This window comes from Rattus rattus, chromosome 3 (genome assembly GCF_011064425.1).
Source record: "Rattus rattus isolate New Zealand chromosome 3, Rrattus_CSIRO_v1, whole genome shotgun sequence".
Lineage (NCBI taxonomy): Eukaryota > Metazoa > Chordata > Mammalia > Rodentia > Muridae > Rattus > Rattus rattus.
The window spans coordinates 25,609,568-25,632,278 of NC_046156.1; the positions used below are offsets into that span (position 1 = coordinate 25,609,568).

The following is a 22,711-nucleotide window of genomic DNA, read 5'->3' on the forward strand; positions in this document are numbered from 1 at the left end:
AGGACCACCTGAGCCTCAAAGGAGGAGGAAGGAGGAGGAAGGAAGAGTAGTGAGCACCGAAGGAAACCCACAGCCTCTACAGTGCTACTGGGGTGGGGGCGGGAGGACAGGGAGGGGGTATGACTGAAATGATGGCAGGAGGGAAGATGGACCAATTTCACAAGGAAGTGACAGCTGAGAGGGCAGTAGGAGGGAGGGGCACCGAAGCTCCTCTTACCTGGCTCTGTGTACAGGTGAAGGAGGCTGCCTGTGGTAAGAAGTCAAGGATGAGAGAGGAGCTGCTGATACTAAAGAGAAGGAAGAAAACGCCACTCACGGGCAGGAAGTGTAGAAATCTAGAAGAGGTGTGGATCGGAGGCACACGGCGGCATACACAGGTCTGAGGGACCAGTGAGAGAGCTGAGGTCTACAAGAGCTTGACCTCAAAGCCTGGAGGCTCTCCTGGGAACGCAAGCCACAGAGGGGTACAAACAACAATGAACAGCAAGGGCGCATACGGTAGACACAGGAGCTGGACAGACAGAAGGCTGACGCACTGTACGAGTCCATAGGCCTACGGGCTTCCTTTCTCTCCACAGGACTCAGCAGCACGGAGGTAGATATGGAAGGAAAGAGGAAGGGGGCTTTTGCTGTGCTTGGCGAGTGTGTGTGTGTGTGTGTGCGCGCGCGCGCGCGCGTGCGTTTGTATACATGTGCGAGTGCAGGCATACGTGTGTGGTCAGAGGACAATCTCCAGTGTCATTCCTTAGGCTCCCTTTGCCTTCACTTGAGATAGGGTCTCTCAGCGGCCTGGACCTTCACCGAGCAGCTCAGCTGTTTGGCCAGCAAGGTCCAGGTGTCTGCTTGTCTTTGCCTCCCCAGAACGGGCATTGCAGGTGTGCGTCAGTGTACTTGGCTCTCCCTGGATCTGGGGAGCACACTTTCTAGGCAAGCATTCTACCACGAGGCCACGCCCCAGCTCCAGCAGTTGCTTTTCATCAGTCCTGAAGTCTGTCCAGACAACGGCAAAGAATCTGAAGGCAGGGTTGGCAAACGTCCAATAAAGGGTCAGATGGCCAATGCTTCGGGCCTTGCAGTCCCTGTTACAAGCCCTCAGTTCAGCAGTTGTGACGGAGCACCCTAGACAAGGCACGCACACGAATGCAGCTGTGTCACGTATCTTATCGGAGCCACGCGGCAGCTGGATCTCACCTACTGTGGTTTACCACACCCAGACTTAAGGAAGTAAAGAGATTCGAAGAGTCTGAGTGTCAGGGGAATGAGCACGCTCAGACTTTGAAGAATGGGAGAACTGGAAGCCGAAGTGAAATTTTAGACACGAGTAAACCAAAACGCATGTGAGGATTAACGGCGTCTGGGAGACAAACCTTGGAGCCTATTTCACAAACGTCAATGGGGTCGTTGTCTCCACAGCAGTTTGTACTCTTGTCTTTTAGATGAGGATCTTCCCATGTCTGAGGAACAAAACAAAGACAGAAGTGAGGCAGAAATGCAGGTTGATATTCACTGCAGCCTAGTCTGTCCACACGACCACGTGAAGCTTTAGAGCTAGCCAGGATCCAAAGGAAGAATGATCTGAGGTTACTCAGGCTCTGGGCTAACGTGTCAGCACACCCCACAAGCATCACAACAATGAAAACAGATTTACAGCACTTCCTCCCTCTGTCTCTAATTGTCTGGGTAATCACATCTGCGAGTGGGTGGCATTTCCAGAAGATTCATGTTCTAAGCTTAGTCAGTGGCTAACTTTACATTCACAAACCTCTCGGAGTCTCAGTCACCTGTTCCCTCTGCCTGTGCCCTGTCTGCCTGTCTCCTGCCTGTTTTATCTGGGGGTCCTGTCACTCACTGTCCCTCTAATACAGTGGCAGCCGCTAGGCTAGCTTTTCACATCTGAAATGAACTTCCTATTGGCTAAATGTCTCCTACTGCCAGAAACAGTGTTCCCTCCGAAAACAAAGGGCAAGGCATTATTTACTACAGAAAGAGAACCTATCTGTCTCATTTCCCTCACTTAAAAGCTTCTCTACCTCTGTTACTAAATTTCAAGATCCTCACAGAATCATGCAAATAATTCTTCTAGTCTCCTGGGAAGACCATGACCGTTTGGCTACAAAATATGTTACAGTTTTGGAGATGAACAGTGTAATGGGAATTTGCTATCGATTTAAAATCTCTCCTAAGCATTATCTCATCCCGGAAGCTTCCCAACAGCTTGACTCTGAATCAAACCACAGAAATTGACTGAAATGATTTGCCTTAAATTGACATTAGAAAGAATGAGACGCTGTCATCTCAAGATTCAGCCACTGCTGTTATCCTGGCATTTACATTATCCAGATAGATTTTCTCTGTTTTATATAACTACGATGTGTACTTGTTTGCAGGCAACCCTAGAAAAGCTCCAGCATTTTCCTTCTAGTCTAGATTATAACACATCTATTTATCCACCTTTACTTAAAAACAACAACAATCATGATAAAAACAAAATCAGGTTCAGCAAGTGTTTCCCAATACTATTACAAGTAAAAAAGGACAAGAATAACAACCAATATAATTGTTAACCTTACGTACTGGCCACAGGTGACAGATTCTGAAACACACTTATACAGACACACATAAACACACATATACACACTCATGCATACCACACACACACACACTCACACACACCACACACACATACACAGAGAGAGAGAGAGAGAGACCACAGACACATACACACACACACACACATATATACACACATACACACACATACACACACATACATACACATACACACACACCACACACACACACACTTATTCACCATACACACACCACACACGCACACACCACACACACACACACACACACCACACAAACCACACACACAATCACACACCACACACACACACACACACACACACATGCATACTCACACACATACTCATACACATACACACTCACACACAGAAACACACACTCATATACACTCACATACACACACTACACATACACACACCACACACACAGACACACCACACACATATACACTCACACACACTCACACATACACACACACACCACACACACATACACACTCACACATACAGTCATACACACACACACACACACACACACTCACTCACACAGTGAGGAATACATTATTACTCAGCCCGTTACACAAATAAAGTGAAAGTGTTCACAGTGGTCTAAGTAGCAGAGGCAGGATTAGAATCCATCATGTGACTCGAACTTGTGATGCTGGAATTTCAGTAACAGCAGCACACTCAATTTCAGGGTCACCTCTCTGACACATCTTTCCTAACTCTCCAAGTGTGTGTGCACATTCCTGGGACCGCTGTTCTTTCCTAGTCTTGACCCTGCTGCTTCTTTCCTGTGCCAACTCTCAGGCATCCTCATCTTCTCACAAGGCTGAGTACCCACTCTGGAATAAGGCAGGCTCGGTAACCAAGTGAGTGCACACCATTAACACACGGTGCAAAGCTTGTCTCAATGTGCAAGGCAACCAACATGGGACCAAAGTGGGGCTGACCATCTAGACATCTGATCATACAGCTAGACATACCAATGAGTTTCCTCTTTCCTGAGGCACGAATACCACCACATGCATGGAGATGAACCAGAAATCATGCTGCCCTAAAGGAAGGTAGCCATGACCCAGTCCTGCCTCGGCCACAAGGATGTTTATTAAATGTATAGAATGACACGAGTACATGCCAGCCGCGTCCTGACTGTCAGTGTTCACTCACTCTCCAAGCTTACCGCCAGTGAACAGAGAGCTAACTTAGCCTACGTAGGGCAACATCGATTTTGACACGCTCTCCCGCATATTGTCCTTTGGCTTGTGAGCTGAGCCTATAACAGCTGAGCCATCTCTACAGCCCCTGTCCCTTATATTGAGACAAAACTGTCTCTTCATAACCTGTATGCAGTATGGCTTTGGAGATTTTTCCCCCATTTTTTTAAGATTTGCTTTTGTTTTGTGAGTGTGGATGCTTGCTTGCATGTATACATATGTACCACACATGTGCCTGGTGCCTGTGGAGGCCAGAAAAGGGAGCTGGATCCCCTAGAACTGGAATTACAGATGACTGTGAACCACCGGGAAGTGAACCTGGGTCCACTGCAGGTGTAACATTGCTCCTAACCACTGGGCCATCTCTCTAGCCCATTGGTGAATTCTTCTGTTTGTTGATTGGCTGACTGAACTCATCTTACTATCTCACTCTCAATATTATCTATCAGTTCAGTTCCTAATGTTGAGGGATTAACAATACAATGAAATCGTCTTAAACCATTTGATACCGTTAATTTTAGGGGCGTCTCTTTATGATTTTTCTGTACCAGCAAAAACCAGCGAAACCCAGAGCAGACTGGTCCCTTCCCCACCTCTGCCTTTTGTACTTCACATCTGCAGGCATCGGTTCTATTGTAAAAAGATGTACATTAAGTCACATCATTTTTAACTTGAAAGTAGAGTGTAATTTCAACTGGTGAGGAAACTTAGAACAATGTAAAACTCTGAGAATGCCCTCTAGTGGAAGTTTCTGTGCATAACAGGACAAAAGGAAAAAGTCTCAGACCAATGAAGGAGTATCAGGAGGGACACGTTTAAATTGTTCAATTAAATAAGAAAGGGGGCACACAGGATGGGGTGGGGGAGGGTAAAGACACAAGTAATTTAAGGGAGAAAAATAAATATGAATGATTTATACATGTAAGAAAAGTAACTGATCTGAGAATCACCAATTAAAACTGCATTCAAACACTATTTCAAAGAATTTAGAGGTCTGTTAACCTGAAATAACAGGACACAGGTCACCTGGTGCAGTTGATGTCTATATGCAGGTGAGGGCGGGAACGAGGTAAGACAAGGCCTGTGATTGGACAGAGAGAAAGTGGGGTGGGCACAGAGTTTTGGTAAGGGGAGAGAGGAGAAAGAGGAGAACCAAGGTGGAGGCAGAGAAGGTGACCCAGATCCGGGTGGCCTTAAATGGCCACGGGTAGTTATGAACATTTCTTAAGGGATGCATTTCTATAGGTCAATTAATCTTATCTGGAGGATGGTTTATATCATCAATTGGTTGTGAGTTTATTGTGCGGACATTTTGTGGATTGAGGATTTTACATATAAATCTGATTGCTAAATTACAGCTTATTGAGTCTTGATTTTAACGGGTTGCTAGGAGTTTATAGGGTTGCTAGGAGTTTATACTTTAACTATTAGGATGCTGGGAAAATAAACAGAGCAGTGATAGATGTGAGAGGTTAGCCGCTGCTGGGACTTCTGGAGTCCTCGTTTTACTGGGTTGCTGGAACCAGAGAGTTCTGGCTGGCAGAGAGACAGCCAGGAGAGGGCGGCTAGCAATGGGGGCGGAGAGAAGGCCGGGGCTAGAGGACAGATAGAGGTGTGGCTGATGCCTAGAACCGGCCACCGCTGAGATGAAAAGACCCCACAGATGCTGGCTCTAGCACGGGACAAAAGATTTTAATAATTACTGTAGCCTGGAACCTGTTATTTATTGCTGGTAAGATTATAAATTGTTACAATTTCTTGTATGAATCATTTGAGAAATAAAAAGTCTTAGCATGGAACCAAGAAAACTTATCAAAATGCCACAAACAACCTCTCAGGAAACACAAGTAAATCTATGAACGTGAAATCAGAATACATATTGACATGGCCTAAAACAAATCCCAGCTTTGTACTGGCCCTGGAGACTGCTACCTTACAATCCACGTTAACCAAGATGCTGTAGTCACCATGCTTGGTCCTTAGGTCTCTTTAAAAATCAGAAAAAGAAAAGGAACAGCCACACGCAGACAGTGTTGACAGCTAATTGCTGATCATCTAGGTGCTTAACACCATAGAGGGACTGGGAGCTACACATCCCCATCTGCACCCCCAGCCCCCACCCCAACGCTGTGCCTCACCCGATAGTCTGTCAACCTTATCCCCAGCAGCTAACATCGGCCTCGCTGCCGAGCTAACTTACAGGCTTAGCCCTGCCCAGAACACAGCCCATTACAATAGCTTTCTGGGTAGGACTCAGGCTCAGATGAATAAACAGACCCAGGGAGATTCGGTCTCTCAGGCTCTAAACCCAACAAATAACAACGTCTGATATGCGTGGCTAATGATTCAAATTGATAATAATAATAAACGCGTCAACACTGCACTCAGACTGAGGCTTTAAAGTGACACTAATTCTTTAATATTCTCCAGACAAGTATTCTAAATATGCACTCAGATAAAGGGAATGCTGGAGCGACCCAGTTAATCATGGGTAAACGTACGTTAAACGTAAGTGCCCTGGGAGGAGAAATGATGTTTGCTCCAGGCGGAGTCACAGTCAGAGGAAAGCATTTCGTGGGAGAGAGGACAGCCAGAAGGCGTAAGATAATGAGGTCATATTGATGGGTCAGAAGCTCATCAGTAAGATTTCTACTCCGTGCCCTGCTGCTTACATATTCTTCCAAGCAGTTGGCTTGGTTAATTCTTCTCAATGAACTTCTCGCTTGACCAAGACAAAATCGGGCAACCAAATAGACTTAATGTCCGTATGTGTGTGTCTGTGAAGCAAACACATCCCCAGCGATGTTGTTGACTTAGTCATTCTCCGAGATGTTTACTGCTACGCACAGTGCGACACTGCTGTAATCCTTGCACCTGGCCAGCCTCATGAGACAAGCGCACACAACAAGATAATTGATGACCAATTCGGTGTGCCAAGAAGCCAATTGGCCCACTGAAATTAAACGCCAACAAGACATCCCTGAGTTAATAACATCTGTATTCTAACTTCAAGAAACTGACCATCTGTAAACGAATTATAGTCAGTTATAATCTGGTGGATGTTTAGAAAAATGGGGAGTAACACACGGGAACAGTCGTAACAGTTCAAGAGGCAGGGTGAAAAGATCTACAGGAGATGAGAGGCCTAGTGCAAACATTCCCGCCAGTGACCTGCGTGCACACTGGGAAGGGGTATTCTAGAAAGAAGGCAGTGGGAGTGAGGACAGAAAAGGGGGCCAGCTGGAGGGTGGGCATGGGACAGGGGCCAGTAGTTGGCTTCCATTCTAAAAGCTGTCTGATCAATAATCATGCACAAAAGATATTACATAGGATTCTGCCTTGCCCTGAGCAGTCTCTGTAATTTCAGGTCTAATAAAAATGTTTTTTTTTTTTTTTTTCCGGAGCTGGGGACTGAACCAGGGCCTTGCGCTTATAGGCAAGCTCTACCACTGAGCTAAATCCCCAACCCTATTTAGTTATTTTTATGTGGGAGAAAACACACGAAATCTTTAGTGATGCTACACATGGATGTGTGTGTGCATACTGAGATCAGTTTGGGTTTAAAAGATAGTAAGGCCCTGTGGTTGGAAACAGAAGCAAGGATAGATGCACTCGCTCCTCTCCTCCACGTCCAGCTTCCTCTTAGCTCACTGTGCACTACGCCCGCCCCACTGATGTGCCTCTCCTCTGAATGCCCACCCTACCGCTTCCCTTGTTTCTCTGAGGTCTTTATTCAGACAATGCCAGGTCATGGGATCTTCTCGTTGTCCCAGTGGAAATACTCCCTACACACCCTGTAGCCCAATTCCCTGCCTTACTTTCCTTTCATAGTCTTTCTTCAAAATTAATGTTGCTTATTTATGTGTAGGAGTGTTTTGTCTACACATATGTATGTGTGGCTGGTGTCCCAGGAGATCAGAAGAGGGGACTGGATCCCCGGAGACTTGGGAGTTACAGATGGTTGTGAGCCACCATGTGGTTGCTGGGAATTGAACTCAGGACCTCTGGACGAGCAGCCAGTGCTCTTAACTGCTGAGCCATCTCTCCAGCCCCTTCTTTCATGTTTCTAACATCTGACATTTCACTCTCCTGATTGGCTGATGTTCTGTATGGAATGAAAAGTTCCCAAAGAATTCGATTACTTTATTCCAGCTTCTCCTGGTAAATACGGAGTGCCAGTGAGTGTGCTGAATGAAGGGGCTCTGTGGAGACCCAGAGATTACAATGCTGGACGAGCTGCAGGGGAAGAAGCAGAGGAGAGGGGCTCTTCCAGGGAGCCATGGGGAGAGTTGCGTAGGGCAAGGGGCCGGGTTAAGAGTTTCAGACTTTATCCTCTTACTAATAAGAAACCAGTGAAAGGTTCTCACATGGGAAAACATTACCAGACCTTCCTGTTGTTGCAGAAATGGCCTCTCTGTGTAGTCCTGGCTGTCCTAGGGCTCTCTAAGTACATCAGCCTGGCTTCAAACTTACAGAGATCCACCTGCCGTCACCTCCCAAGTGCAGGGACTAAAGGTGTGCGCCACCGCGCCTGGCCAGATCTTTATTTTTGAGACACTGTTTTGGACGTAGGATGGATCATGAAAAGTAGACAACGGAGAATGCACTGCACACAGAAGATTAAGTGATGGTTCCAGTTCAGCTCAGTTGAATTAGGAAAGAGCAGCTGTACTCAGAGACCGAAAGCAGGGAGCATAAGAACACCCTGAAAATTCAGACACACCCAGAGCAGTACAAAAAAAAAAGAAGAAAAAAAGAAAAAAGAAAAAAAGGCACCAGTTCTTTAAATAGAAAACCACAGAAGGTCCCAACCTTTCGTTTTCAATCTCACACACCCTTCTTTTCTCACCAGTAGATCTGCTTTCTGTTCGTTTGCTAATTTTAGGGGCCGGGTAGAGGTGAGACAAGGTCTTGCTATATATAAAGTAGGCCAGCTTCAAACTGGCAGTAACCCTCCTGCCTCAGCCTCCCACGTGCTGAAATCACAGGTATGGGCTACCACACCCAGCTTGGCTTTATTATTTTCTCAATAAAATAAAGAAGAAAATAGGATCAGTAAGACTTAGTAGCACTAGTGATGTTACATTGTAACCACTGACTTAGTTGTCCATGGCTTTAGTCAAATTGTAAATAACTTTGGCAAAGGAATAAATGATACAAAGACAACAGTTCTCAACCTGTGGGTCGCGACCCACAGGGGCCACTCTCAGATCCTACATACCAGATACTTATACTACCATTCAAAATGGTAGCAAAATCACAGTTATGAAGTAGCAATGAAATAATTTTATGGTCAAGGGTCACCACAACATAAGGAAACCGTATTAAAGGTCACAGCATTAGGAAGAAACCACTATACCGAGGGCCAATCCTCCAGGTTACTAGTGAGGACAGAGGCAGAAGCCCAAAGCGCCGTGTTCCGGTCACATTGCTGGTGTGACGGACAGGCCCTTGAGCTCACACGCTCATTCAGTCACCCATCGCTCTGCTGAACCTCGTGCCTAACTCTCCTCCATTCCCATCCTGATTCCCAGCACATCATCCCAAGAAGTAGTTGGATATTAGTGTCTTCTCGAACTGCTCCACTTTGCCCATCTCTGGTTTTACTGCAAACCGGTAGCTTCCCTGGTCCTCCTTTCAGCCATGTGGTCTCCTCTCCCAAAACCCCCTAAGCTGTTTTTAACCTCTCCCTGTTAGGTCCAACGGAACCATCTACTTAGAAACCCAAGGAGCAGAGACGGTTGCCTTTATGCTTCCCTCATTTCTAGTCACCATTTCAAGAGTGCCAGTCTTACCCTAGCGTGCAGCCACGCGGGTGGTCTGGCTGCATCAAAGGGAAACTGGCTTTTGAAAGAACAATTTTCCTCTTTCTTTTCTCGTGAATGTTTATCCTAACCGGACATCTGTTTTTCTCTGCTGTCCTATTTCCTACAGGGTTCCCCCCCACGTACATTTTCATATAATTAAAAATTAATACACAGAAATATAAACATTAAATCCCCACACAGCTGATGTCAGAATGGAGTTTATGCTAAGGGAAAAATGCTTCTCTAGCATTCTCCATAACCCAGAGTTTGGATCAGACATTATAGAGTTTTACCCACTAAATAATCAGGAAGACTTGCTACTTCAAAGAGTGAGGAACTTGACAGGAAGTAGGAAGGGCCAGGAATGGTCGTGAGGTTCTACATGGAGAATGAGGACTTGCCGTCACCCGGGCCTCCAGTCAGAACTCTGGACTTACAGTGAGCTCCATCTGTAATTTAACTCAATTCGCCTGTTAGGTTTATTAAAAATAAAACCCATCCTGTCGTAGAGAAACGGATATAAAAGCACACTTAAAGGTTAGATAAAGACTTGCTGAAAATTCTTCACTGACACCAGCTAAGCCCACGAAGATGCGTTCAAATGCCAGCTGTCAGTCTTCTGAGCCTGACTCGAGAAGGAGCGGTGGCGAGACGTGTGGTTTGAAGTAAAGTTTACTGGGACAAGTGAATGCCACATCCCAAAATTTAAATTCACAGATCCCAGAAACCGGTGTGTTCCGGGAGCTCATTTAAATTCAGGGAGTTCACAGGACTCACAAGGGGATTTCTTGAGAGTTTACTACCCTGATGGCAGGAAACGTTACCTGAGGGAGGGCCCCGTAGTTCCATATGTAGCCCTTGTGGGGGAAGATGTTCGGGGTGTAGCGCAGCCTCCCGTTCTTGGTGTCTTGCTTGATGGGATTCAGTGGCTCCTCGGTGGCGATCTGGGAAGGTCACGGGGAAGGCGGGGAGCGGGGGAAAGCCATTAGCCCTGTATGCCAAGAACCACAGCTCAAACGAATACCCACATCCCAACTCACCGTTCAAAGGAGGCTTCAAGTAAAGTAAGTCAGTTCTTATTACTAACTAACGAGTACCATGTAAGAAAGCCTGTCTGGAAAGAAGGTACCTGATTCCAGATTTGGGCTTAAATTATTTATACATTGCATTGTTTCTAAGAAAAACAGAAGGATGAAAGGAAAGGCAGGAGGGCTTAATTGACAAGTTGTTTTTCTTTTTTGGCTGCAGCAATTAATTTCAGGGCTTTTATTGCCAAGTCTTATGGAATTATAGTTAACTCAAAGGTGTTTACCACGGTGAGGGTCTAGAGCAGTGGTTCTCTACCTGTGGGTCTCGGCCCCCGAAAGACCATCAGAAAACAGGGGTGTTCAGTGAACTAGATTGTTGGGGGAGGGCGCAATGGGGGAGGATGGGAGGGGAACACCCATAAGGAAGGGGAGGGGAGGATTAGGGGATGTTTGCCTCGAAACCGGAAAGGGAATAACACTAAAATGTAAATAAGAAATACTCAAGTTAATAAAAAATAAATAAATAAATAAATAAATAAATAAATAAATAAATAAATAAAATAATAACAAGACAAAAAAAAAGAAAACAGGGGTGTTTATATTATGACTCTTAATAGTAGCAAAATTACAGTTATGAAGTAGCAAAAAAATAATGATTTTATGGTTGGCAGGGTGGTGACCACACCATGCGGAACGGCTGCAGCCTTAGGGAAGGTCGAGGGCCACTGCTCTACAGAGACGGCTACAAGGTTAAGGGACCAGCATCAGACATGGAACAGGCTGCTCTGCAAACAAACGCCTGTGAAACCAGCTGTGGGGGTGGTGGGGACAGGGGGATCACTGGGCTGTGCTCACTTGCAGCACAGAAGAAATACAAGCTCTAAGGTCAGGGGGACACTGCCTCAGAGGACCAAGGGGAGAGGGATGGAGAAGCACACTGAGCGCCCTCTTGTGGCCTTTGCAGCACCTGCAGACAGTCTTGCCTTGACTTGGCAGAATGCTCTAAGTCCTTCCCAGAGCGGCCAGGCAAGGGAAATAAAAGTCACACAGGGAAGGAAGGAGTAGAATCATCTCTGTTTACAGATAACACAATCATAAATGCAGAAAGCTCTTAAGATCACACACACACACACACACACACACCTCTAAAATTCTGAATGTATGTAGTAAAAAATGAACGTAGTGAATTTTTAGGATATAAAAATCAGCACACAAAACTCCATAGCATTTCTGCATACTACCAATGAACCATTCAAAGCAGGAATCCAGAGGCTGCCCTATTTACAGGCAAACAACAAGAAATGCATTTAATGGAGGAAGAGAAAGATTTGTTCCAATTGAAAACTATAAGTTGACGATGAAAAGAAAAAAACCAAAAGAGACACCAATGAAGGAAAAGACACCCAGTGCTGGATTAGAAGTAGCATGAATCAGGGTCACTGTGATCCAGAGAAGTTCCAAAGTCATTTAAAAAGAACAGATCTAGGAAGGGCGGACTGTGGAGTTTCCATGGACACACACACACTCACACACACACACACACACACACACACACACACACACAAATGCATACAGTCATAGAAGGGGGGAAGAAATGCTTACTTATTACAAAATAGCACAAGGAGGGTTCACTCCACTCTAATAAGAACGACTATTACCAAAAAGACTTCAGATACGAAGTCCTAGTAAGGAAGGATGAGAAGGAAAGTCCTACACCATCGAGGGGAGAAGCCTTATACACTGTTGAGGGGCTAAGCCTTGTACCCTTAGAGGTGAGAAGCCTTGGTACAATCGAGGGGATATAAATTAGCACAGCCATCGTGGAAAACAGCAGGAAGTTCTCCAGGAACCTGAAAACAGAACTGACTCACAAGCAACTCAGTCCCAAATACACAGCGAAGGAAAGGACGGCTGCGTGCTAGCACGGCACCTGATGACGCCTTGATGTTAACAACAGCCAAGGGATGGAAACAAGACCCAGAAACTGATAAACGGACACAGAAAATGGGCTCTGAGGTTGGTCTCCTAGAGCGTGTGAGCCAAACAGTGGTTACCAAAGGTTTGAAAGAGCAGGAGGTGAGAAAGGATGGGGAAGCTCGGTCAGTCCATGGGGTGGAGGGGCAGAGGGCTCTGGTACCATCTGCACAGGGCGGGCATCACCACACAGGTCAACCACTTCAGCTAAGAAGACTGCTGTGTGTGTTTTGAGAACTACTATGCAAGGCACAGAGCTAACAGAGTAAATTTTTGAGATGACCTCACCAGAAAAAAAAATATTCCAGATGATATGCTGAGTGACTTGACTTCATTTCTCTGTTATGTTCATAAATGACATTTGTACTCCACAAATATATATTGCTCAGTTACAGCAATTATAAAAAAAGCAAGTTCAGATCTTTGTTGAGTGGTGTCATTTTAAAGTTCTATCTTTCTATTAAACATATTCACGTTAACATTGGGAAAGGGTGAAAAAAATGTGATATAAAATAAACAGTGAAGAATCGAGGTGGCACACTTGAGAGTCGCCCCTAACTGTGAAGGGCTCATCCGATGGGAGGGAGAGAGAGCACGAGGCGCTCACAAGAGGGCTCCGACAGCTTGCGTGTCACGGAAAAGATTGAAATAAAGTTTTTAAGAAGACTTACAAGGGCGAAGTGGGCGCTCTTAGATAAGATCCACGCACTCAGGAGAAAGTGCTGTTCCCAGGCAACACAAAACCCTAAAGAATTAAATCCCCAGAAGCCGAAATTGCCACCAACACAAGACCAAACGCTTCCTTTCTGTCTATGAACTAAACGCGGAACAGGGTCTGAATAGAATCTGAAAGTGTCCGCCGCTGTGTCAAGGGAAGGGCAAAGAAAATTACATAAATGCGAGCCTTAAAACACAGAAATACTCTACAAAGGGATATTCAGTTCAAAACATTTTGTTTTTCAAACTAAGGTCTAAGCTCACAAGAACATTTCGAATTATCTCCCACAAAGAGAAGTCTGACGTCCACCCACCATCAAATACGCTAAGTAGCTAGAAATGATGCATTTATGTTTTTATGTTAAGGTTTCATTTTTACACTAAGAGAATATATCCCTACCTCCATCTTGGCATTTGTCCACCGAGGTATCTCCACAACCATATTAAACGAAGCCTGTAATTAAAAAAAAAAAAAAAAAAAAAGATCATTACCATTTTTTTTTTATTTTTTTATTCACCCTTTCCTTCTTTTCACTTGGCATTGAAGAACTGTGTACTAAATGAAAATCAGTATGGCCTCTAATAGAAGAACAGTGTAAGTTTCCATCTCACACACGGAATGCTTCATTCCTGCCATCTACATGTATAAATCCCTTCTCGCAGTTAGCGAGGCTGCCTGGCTCACGGAGGCAACCACGTCTGATGCCGCTGCGCAGCATGAAAGTGGGAGCCCTTTTCAGGGCAGCGACGATACTGGGAATCAGGACATTGCCCTGCTTCAGTTGTTTCTTTCGAGACAGAGCCTCAGCATGTAACTCTGGCCAGCCTAGAACTCTCAATCCAGACCAGGATGGCCCTAAACTGACAAAGATCTGCCTGCCTCTGCCACCTGAGCACTAGGGTTAAAAAGCACGCGTGGCCTGGCGGGAAATGAGTTTGATATTTATTTTCCAGCTGAACTTGAATGATAGACCACTCTGCTCCACTCATGGCGATGTGGTTAAAACTTCATCGTGTAATTTAAAGGAGCACACACACAACATCAAGGAGTCAAGAAGGCTGGAAATGAGGAAAAGAACATCTGCACGCAAGCTATAATCACAATCCAAAAGTCAAGTTATCACTATAGCTACTAGAAAGTTTGCGAGGACTTAGATGGGCTTCTCTAAAACAAAGGTAGTGGTTTCTGATCCCTTAACATTCCGAAAGGACAGTGGCTTCTTTCTCTCACTTCTGTACCTTGTCGACTGCTTAACTGAAAGGAGACTAGGTCGGTGGTGGGTAAATACAATTCTCACCACTTGCCTCACAAAGAGAAAGTCTTAGGCTTGCAAAGGGTGAGGATGCTGTGTTTAATGGCAACAACAATGAATCACAGTCACGGGGAAGCAACAGTTTAAAGCAGGATTATCCAAAGCATGGCCATAACTGTTAACTGAGAATTTAGAAGCATCTGTAGTTAACTGACAGTAATGTGTACTGAATATAACAATAAAATAATCAGAGCTCTGTAGATATGTCCATCTACAAAATGCTCCCACGACAAAGGGTCGGGGACACTGCAGGGGGAGCGGGCAGAAAGACCGTAAGCACCAGAGGCCCAGGAAGTCTGCCAGGAGAAACTGTCTCCTAGTAACACCAGAATCTAACACATGAAGTCTCACCAACATGGACTGCCCAAGTGTGAGGTGAACAAGAGCTACACCAACGAACACGACAAAGGAGACCAGGGGTGGGGTGGGGGATGACACAAGGCCTCGATCCTACACAAGGAACTTAGGCAACTGAGGAAAACTGGAACAGGAGAGATGGCCCTCCCACAGGGAAAAGCAAATTAATTAGCTGTCTGGTGCCAAACGGTCAGCCCTGAAACTTGAAAGTGTTACATACAAGTGACAGTATATGGACTGAGCAGGCTATATTTACAAATACATACATGTATGCACACACATACAATATCAGTTAACGAAAGAAGAGGACACACATTTTAGGAGAGTGGGGAGGGGTATATAGGAGAGTTTCCCGGGAGGAAAGGGAAGGGAGAAATGTAACTACAATCTCAAAAATTAACAAAAATATTAGAGCTTGAATTATATATTTCATCGTTCATCCTGATGTGTTTAAAAAAAGTATCCGGCTATAACAAGTACAAACAAACCAACCTAGTCTTTTATCACAGATTAGGAAAGCAGAAGTGTAGTATCTCTCTCTGCCCTGCGTATATGAAAATCACTGGGTGAACTTTAACAAACAAGCAGGCAAAACCAAAACCAGACTGCTGAGGGCCTGCTCCCTACCTCCGCAATTCAACTGGTCTAGGCGAAGCCAAGAAACTGCTAATTTTTTAAAAGCTCTCTGAGGGATCTTAATATAAGATCCGAGCTGGCTTAAAGCACAGCTCAGCCACATTCTGGGACTGCCGTAGAGAAACATGCTATTAATTGAAAGAATCCCACTTAGCAGATTTTTTTTTTAATTAGAAATTTCTAGATAAGAACATGTTTTTCGAGGTAAGAGCGTGAGCCCCTGAGGAGGTAAAAAGCTCAGGCTGACGGCTCACACCTACAACAGCAGCCGCATACACAGCCCACTGCTCTGCTGTTCTCCGTGGTCTTTCCGGAGGGACCCTGTGCCTGCTTCAATGTGTCTGAGAAGCTCTCAAAGGGAAAAAAAATCCTAAGTAGACAGCAGGTGTTTACACAACTCACTCATCCCTAAAAGCCTGGCTGTAAAAGAACAAGTGTAGACGGACGAATAGGTGGTGACAGAGGGGACCAGGCTGGTGACAGAGGGGACCGGGCTGGTTACCAGCTATACACTCTGACCTGGCTCAAAAGATCAGGAATAGGTCTGACATGTGAGCCTGCAAGCCACACTCTTGGTCACCATTGACACTCGATGGCCCGGGCTCAAGCCACTGGCCTTTCTTCTTTCCAGCTGCAGTGCGTTCTCACTGCAATTCATCAAAGCTAGGAACGGTCCTGTTTACCAAAGATTGGCATTAATTGTAAGTCCACAGCTGCCTACCGTCATTTACCAGAAAATCCAAAATACATCATTTCAGTTCAGAAATATGGCAGGGAAACCTAACCCCTCCTTTAGTCCTTTTCTTTTCATTTTTCCCCTGGGGATGGCAGATCACAGAAAGAAACAAAAAAGAAACACTAATAACACACGACAAAGCAGTCACTGAGCCTCATGTGTGTGGGCAAAACAGGAAGAGATTGCCCTTCTTTCTTCTCTGATGAACTTTCAGATAAATACCAATCAGCCACCAACATATAATCTCCGTTACAACAACGACATTTTAATTTGACACTCTGAACGTGGAATATATTTTTCCCTACTGAAAAGGCTATTTCGGACTAGCATGCCCAGTCTCTCGGAACTATAAAGCTTCGAGTCTCTGCGTGTCACCTCCCATCTAGAGCACGGTTCTTCCTCACACTGGAACTGCACTTGCTAAAACACAGACTAACCAGACCCCATGGAGCAGACCCTCAGCAGGGACGCAAAGACTCTACATTTTCACGAAGCACTGCAGGGGTTTCGGTGTGGACGCTTAGGCGGTCTGACAACTGCTTTAGGAGAAGAGAACATGGTCAGCAGGCAAACTATATAGGAATTCAGCTGTGGTAGCAAGGAGCCGGAATAGGACTGAGGAGGCAAAGGTGACCGGGGAAACTGTCACCCAGGGCAAGAGATGGGCAAAGAGCCAATCAGATGTTTGGGTCCTAAGTAGTAGCTGAAGAGGCAGAGATTGAAAAGACACATTTGGAATCAACTTATTGCAGCGTGGAGCTGCTGCATCTGTTTTTCTACTTCCAAAAGACTGCTGTGCCTCAATTCTAAGAGAGACTCTCAAACTATCTTTTTCTAGCTCAATGTAAAAGAGAAATAAACTGGGTTGGGAAAGGACGGCTCGGTGGGTGAGAGCCCGCTTATATACAAGTTTAAAAAATGATAAAATAATGAATTTTAGGCTGTGGATATTTTAACACTGTAAAAAAGGTTAAATGGTGATCGTCCCCAGATCCTTAAAGAGACATCAGGAAGAAACCATCAGATCCCACACGGAAGTCTTGTAGGAGGAAAATTAGAAGCAGTTTAAGAATGCAAACTATACCGAGGTCATTAACAGACTCTAGAGAGTGGCAGAGGGGGCTGGAGGAATGGCTCTGTGGTCAGGAGTGCTGGCCCCCAAGCTGGCTTCCCAGTCCCCAGGGGTAAGGTGGCTCACAGCCATCTGCAATGGCAGCTGAATGGAAACTGGCGCCCTCTTCTGGCTTCCATGAGTACTGACCTGCATCCATGTGTGCATGCACACACAAGCGTATAGCATAGTCACAAAGTGAAGTTTTAAATGATTCAAACAATAAAAACCTTAAAATATACCTTATATTCATCATTTCGTGCCTTTTTCCTGGGAATGCCATTTTCCTGTAAGAGGAAGGACGATAATTATGATTGGATCATTTCATAAAGGAATGCAGGATGCAAAGCACAGCAACAAATGCATGCCTACTGCATACGTGTTCTACTAGTCACTGTCTAGAAACTGGACTCAACAGAGAACCTACCAGTAACGCCTGGGCAGCTCTCCCCCAGTATCCCTCAGCCTCAAATGAACAGAGGATCAAAGCATTTTAAAAGTAAACGATTGGAAAATCTAAAGCTCTTTCGCAAAACTTCCCAAGTCTGCCTGGCCCAGGCAAAGGCTTTGCTGAGTGTTTAAGGGGAGAGCAGCAGGTTCCAGTGACTGCACCACAAACAGTCATTTCATTATTGAAATGAAACTCCCGGGAGCTTGGCTAACAAGCTGTGAAAGTGCTTGGCTATACCTCCTGCCTGTGAATTCTACCAAGGTGTGATTACTGTGCCTCCACTAAGTACTTTAAAATTAAGTCAGAGTACATGGTGGGGCGGGAAGAAAGATTATGCCATGCACGAATGTTCACTGGGTCTATGCAAAACTTACACACCAAAATGACTACTAAGAAAGAACCAAAATAAACAGACAATGGTTATCCCAAGTTGTGTTGCCCCGAAACACTATCATTGTTCCGAAAACTCTACATCCCAAAATATAAGGAGCAAAAACTGTAATCATGACTGGCTCAAAGATAGGGAAAGCTGTTTATGTAAATATTGTGTGTGTGTGTTGATCTCTGCTCTGCTACAAGGTACTGGCCTTTTGCCTTATAATTTATCCTGTGTTATCCTCAACGTCTGTAGGCAGAAAGTTACACCCACAGATGTGAGTCTACCTTTGATCCACACCCACTCCTACTCACAATTGTGACCAAGGAGTAACAGTGGCAGCCCTCAGTGCCACAACGAGGCATGGCGAGCACTGGGCACTGGCCTAAATGTCCTAAAACTTCAGGCTCTCTCAGCTCTCCCTTCAGCAGTGGCTCTGACATGCCCGCCCCTCTCAGCAACATCCTTCCAACTGGCAAGTGATTTTAAAGAGAGAAGCTAAGGAAACACGGGGTTTTTCCAGCCTTGTATTTCTGCTGTGGAGTGGTAAGGGGAAGGAAGTCCGTGGTCAGAAAGGCCAGTTCCAAACTTGGCTCCGACATGTGCCAGCTGTGGGCTGCTGCCTTACGGCCCTTGGACATCGTAATGGCAACTTGCATGAGTTAAAGAAAATAGCATGGTCACACGGTGGCCAGCACACAGAAGTCAACCGCAAATGCTTACCAGATTATGATTCAAAGTAAGCAGATTAATTTCCCATATTACTACCCTTGAAACTTTAATTCCTACTGCAGCCTAAACTTCGTAGACCGCAAATACCCCCTTCCTTCAAGCCTCACTCAAGTTTTAATTTAGAAAGGATGCTTACTGCCCCGTTCCAGCTCCTTGGTTTCTTCTCCTGCCTGCCAACCACATCTTCACTTTGAGGGCATTTCTACAGGAGCATTTTGGGGGACAGGAGTGAAGTGTTTCCAGTCTATTGTGTGCAGGACGTTTTTCCTCCCCCAAACAAGTAAGAACCATACCTCTTCACAGTCCGCCTTCAGAGGGATGTCGTGGAAAGGGGAGATGTAGTGGCCAGCCACGTGCTCTGCAAAGGAAGAGCCACAGAATTACCGCCGCGCACGCTGTGCTCTCAAGACGGTCCGGTCTGCGTTTCGACTTGGATGCTTTTTTGCAAAGCTAACGTCGCACCTTAAAAGTTGATTTCGACTTTCAAAACTGGTTCCGGCCTCAAGAGAAATAGATGCTGCCAACCAATCCATATCCACTGCACAAAGGAGGAAAAATCTGACTTTTGAAAAGGAGACTCGTTACTAAGCGAATTAGACTAAACTGACATCCATTTTCATATGAGGACTGACAGTATAACCCGAAATTTCCACCTACGATCCATAGCAAGAAAAGTCCAGCTGGAGGTGGCTAGAGGCCGGTAAAAGGCCAAAGTAAATGATTAATAAAATTATCAAAAATAGCTGACTAGACAACAAATAAATAAGTCCCGAGTTCATCTGGATAAAAGCGGGGGTGCATAGCTTTACACCCCCCTGGCATGCTGCCTTACTGTAATCTCACACTCCCCTCCCCAGGCCATGAGCACTCAGTACGAGGATTAAGTTCTGAGGGAAAGTGTTCTTGTTGGCTCGTGTGTCTGTCTGCTTTGTTACATTTTATTGAGTTCCCTGCACGGGAGAGGTAGCTAACACCTCGCTGGCATTCAGCAATTAGGAAATGAATGACTCAGTACTCTTCATTTCCCTTCTCCCTACCCCAGGGTAATGTCTGCAAGACATGTGACATGTACGGGTAAAGGTGAGTATAAAAAGTAAATCCAAGTTTTTCCTCCCGGCCCCTGCTCCCACAATGACGACTCTGAGGCTAATTATTACTAACAAATGCTTAGGCCATGAGCTCCGGCTTGTTCTCAGGCTTGCTCTTAACTCACTATCTCTTTCACTCTAACCTGATCAAGCTATGGGGCTGGCTTCCTCTCCTTGCCTTCTTACAGCCGTCTCCTCAGAGTTCCTGGGATAAATCTCCCCTTGATTCTATCCAGAGCTCAGCTGCCTGCTGGTTCACATCCGTCTCGGGATGAATCCCCCATGCTTCTCTCTATCCCCCAGAATTCTCTCTATCCCTTCTGTATGTCCACATCCTATTCCGTCTCGGCTCTCCAACCATAAGCTTTTTTATTGACAGGTGATGCTTATAAGAAGAAGAGATCCTCTCTACATGGGAACGAGAATACCCAAATACAAATGCTTGGCTTTTTATTATTTTTATGATACTGAGTGTCTTTCAGGTGTGTGTACGACATGAGTGCCTAGCGTACTGTGTCCATGTGTGTATACCACATGAATGTCTGGTGCTCGTGGGACTCCGAAGAGGGCATCAGATTCCCCAGGACTGGAGTTAAGAGTTATCTCCAAGTAAACCTGGGTCCTCTGAAAGAGCGACAAATGCTTTTAACCAATGAGCTATCTCTCCGCCCCCTGTTAATGTTTAAATATTCAAATTCTCATATTTCTGATGTTTTTGTTTTCCCATTTCCTAGGCTTCCTTACAGTAATTCATTCAGTAATTATTTACAGAACACATACGCCTTTTCAAGCCCCATTCTATGTGCTAGCAATACAAATTCTAATTTCCTGTTCTTACGCACACTATATTCTGCTGGGAGACAGAAGTGATGAACACGTGTAAGCTACAGCACGAAAGGTGAGCACCACAAAAGTAAAAAAGTGAACAGATCAGGTCAGGTAAAGAGTGGATCACATGGGTGAGTCTGGATGGCCAGGAGGTGTTGCCCACACAGGCAGCATGTCAACAGCAGCCTGAAGGAAGCAATAGGGAGGGGGGGGGGGAGAGAGAGAGAGAGAGAGAGAGAGAGAGAGAGAGAGAGAGAGAGAGAGAGAGAGAATGAAGCATAGATGCCGAGAAACACCAGCAAGGACAGCCAGGCAGACATGCAACAACCAGAGGCCAAAACATGGTCAGTGTTGAAATCAGGGGCAATGTCTGACATCCGGTCATAAGGAACCTTGCCTTCAGATTTCTTTTGAGTAAAAGTGAAAGACCCCTGGGTTTCAGCAGAGCCTTTCTTCACTACTTAAGGTAGAGCAAAGAGAAAGTACCCGGAGGCTGATGCAATCGATCAGCTGAAGATGATGCTGACGTAGATGAGGTGATGAGGATGGAAGTGGAGAGAAAACGTCTTCTGGCTATATTTCAAAACTTGAGGTGGGGCCAGAATATGGCTCAGTGTTAAGAGCACTGACTGCTCTTCCAGAGGTCCTGAGTTCAATTCCCAGCAACCACATGGTGGCTCACAACCATCTGTAATGGGACCTGACACCCTCTTCTGTCATGCAGCATTCATACAGGCATATGTGCAAATAAAGCACTCATATACAAATAAATAAATAAAAATAAATAAATCTATCTTTAAAAAAATCTATAAAGTTGAGCGGGATATGTCCCAAAAGGATAAGATGCCAATGGCCCAGATGTGGGATGAAGCTGAGAGCAGGGACAAGAGGGGACAGGGGAAGGAGAGTGGCGGTTAGTGGAAGGCCCACCTCTGCAGTTAGGTACACCGGGCTCCACAGAGCACTAGTGATGCAGGTGATAAAGTGGATCCCATGACCCCCACATGGATGACCTCACAACACTGAGGCACCGAGTGGGACCTCCGTGCCCATTTGACTCTGGTTGCTGATGGCGGTGCACTGGAATGCATCACTGAGCAGCAGCGACAGAGATCGGCAGCTCACAGGTCCTAAAATGTTTCCCACGGGGCCCTTGACAGAAAGCTTCGCCAACTCCAGAGCAGAGAGACCTGGACATTGTGGAGACCTGGGCTGAATCCTGAGGCACCTCAAAGGCTGGAGTTCAGAAATGAGGACGCTCACACAAGAACAGTATGAAGGGAAAGTCACAGAGTAACGACAGAACTGTTGAGAGATGCGTCTCACGCTCGTCCCCTCTCTCCAGGGGTCCACAGTGCCTAAGGCTCTGCTTAGCCTCCTCCTAACTCCACTCGCACGTCACTAACACACTCCTAAGTTACGTCATCGTGGCCACACTTCTGTAGAAGACACTGACAAATGCGTGCAATCCTGAGCTCCGATGGCTCCTTCCTTGCTGTTTCAGGATTGCTCTTTCTTCCTCTCGCTGTGACTTTAACACGGTAGTTACAGGAAGTAGGTGAGAAGATGACGTCGCCACCTCACTTGTCGCGGTGCCTCACTACTGACAAGGCCGGTCCGCGTCCCTAGACAGGCGCTCATGAATCGCACCAGGCTCCTCAGAGTACATCGGGCTCTCCGGCCTCACAGCGTACAGCGTCCACTTGGGCTGCCTAAGCTATCATCTTATAAGTTTTCCATGGTTCCATCACC

General features: G+C 45.7%; 1 protein-coding gene across 2 annotated transcripts in view; it reads right to left on the reverse strand.

Annotated features, from left to right (window-relative positions):
- The window catches only part of Ppa2 (inorganic pyrophosphatase 2), a 71,388-nt gene that overhangs the window by 37,732 nt on the left and 10,945 nt on the right, over positions 1-22,711 (reverse strand). For both annotated transcript variants that reach the window (XM_032897294.1, XM_032897293.1), the window contains exons 2-6: positions 19,337-19,401; positions 17,727-17,771; positions 13,732-13,785; positions 10,437-10,556; positions 1,368-1,454 (exon numbers count right to left, since the gene is read on the reverse strand). In XM_032897294.1, the coding sequence (XP_032753185.1) occupies positions 1,368-1,454; positions 10,437-10,556; positions 13,732-13,785; positions 17,727-17,771; positions 19,337-19,401 (371 nt within the window). The remainder of the gene's footprint in view (positions 1-1,367; positions 1,455-10,436; positions 10,557-13,731; positions 13,786-17,726; positions 17,772-19,336; positions 19,402-22,711) is intronic.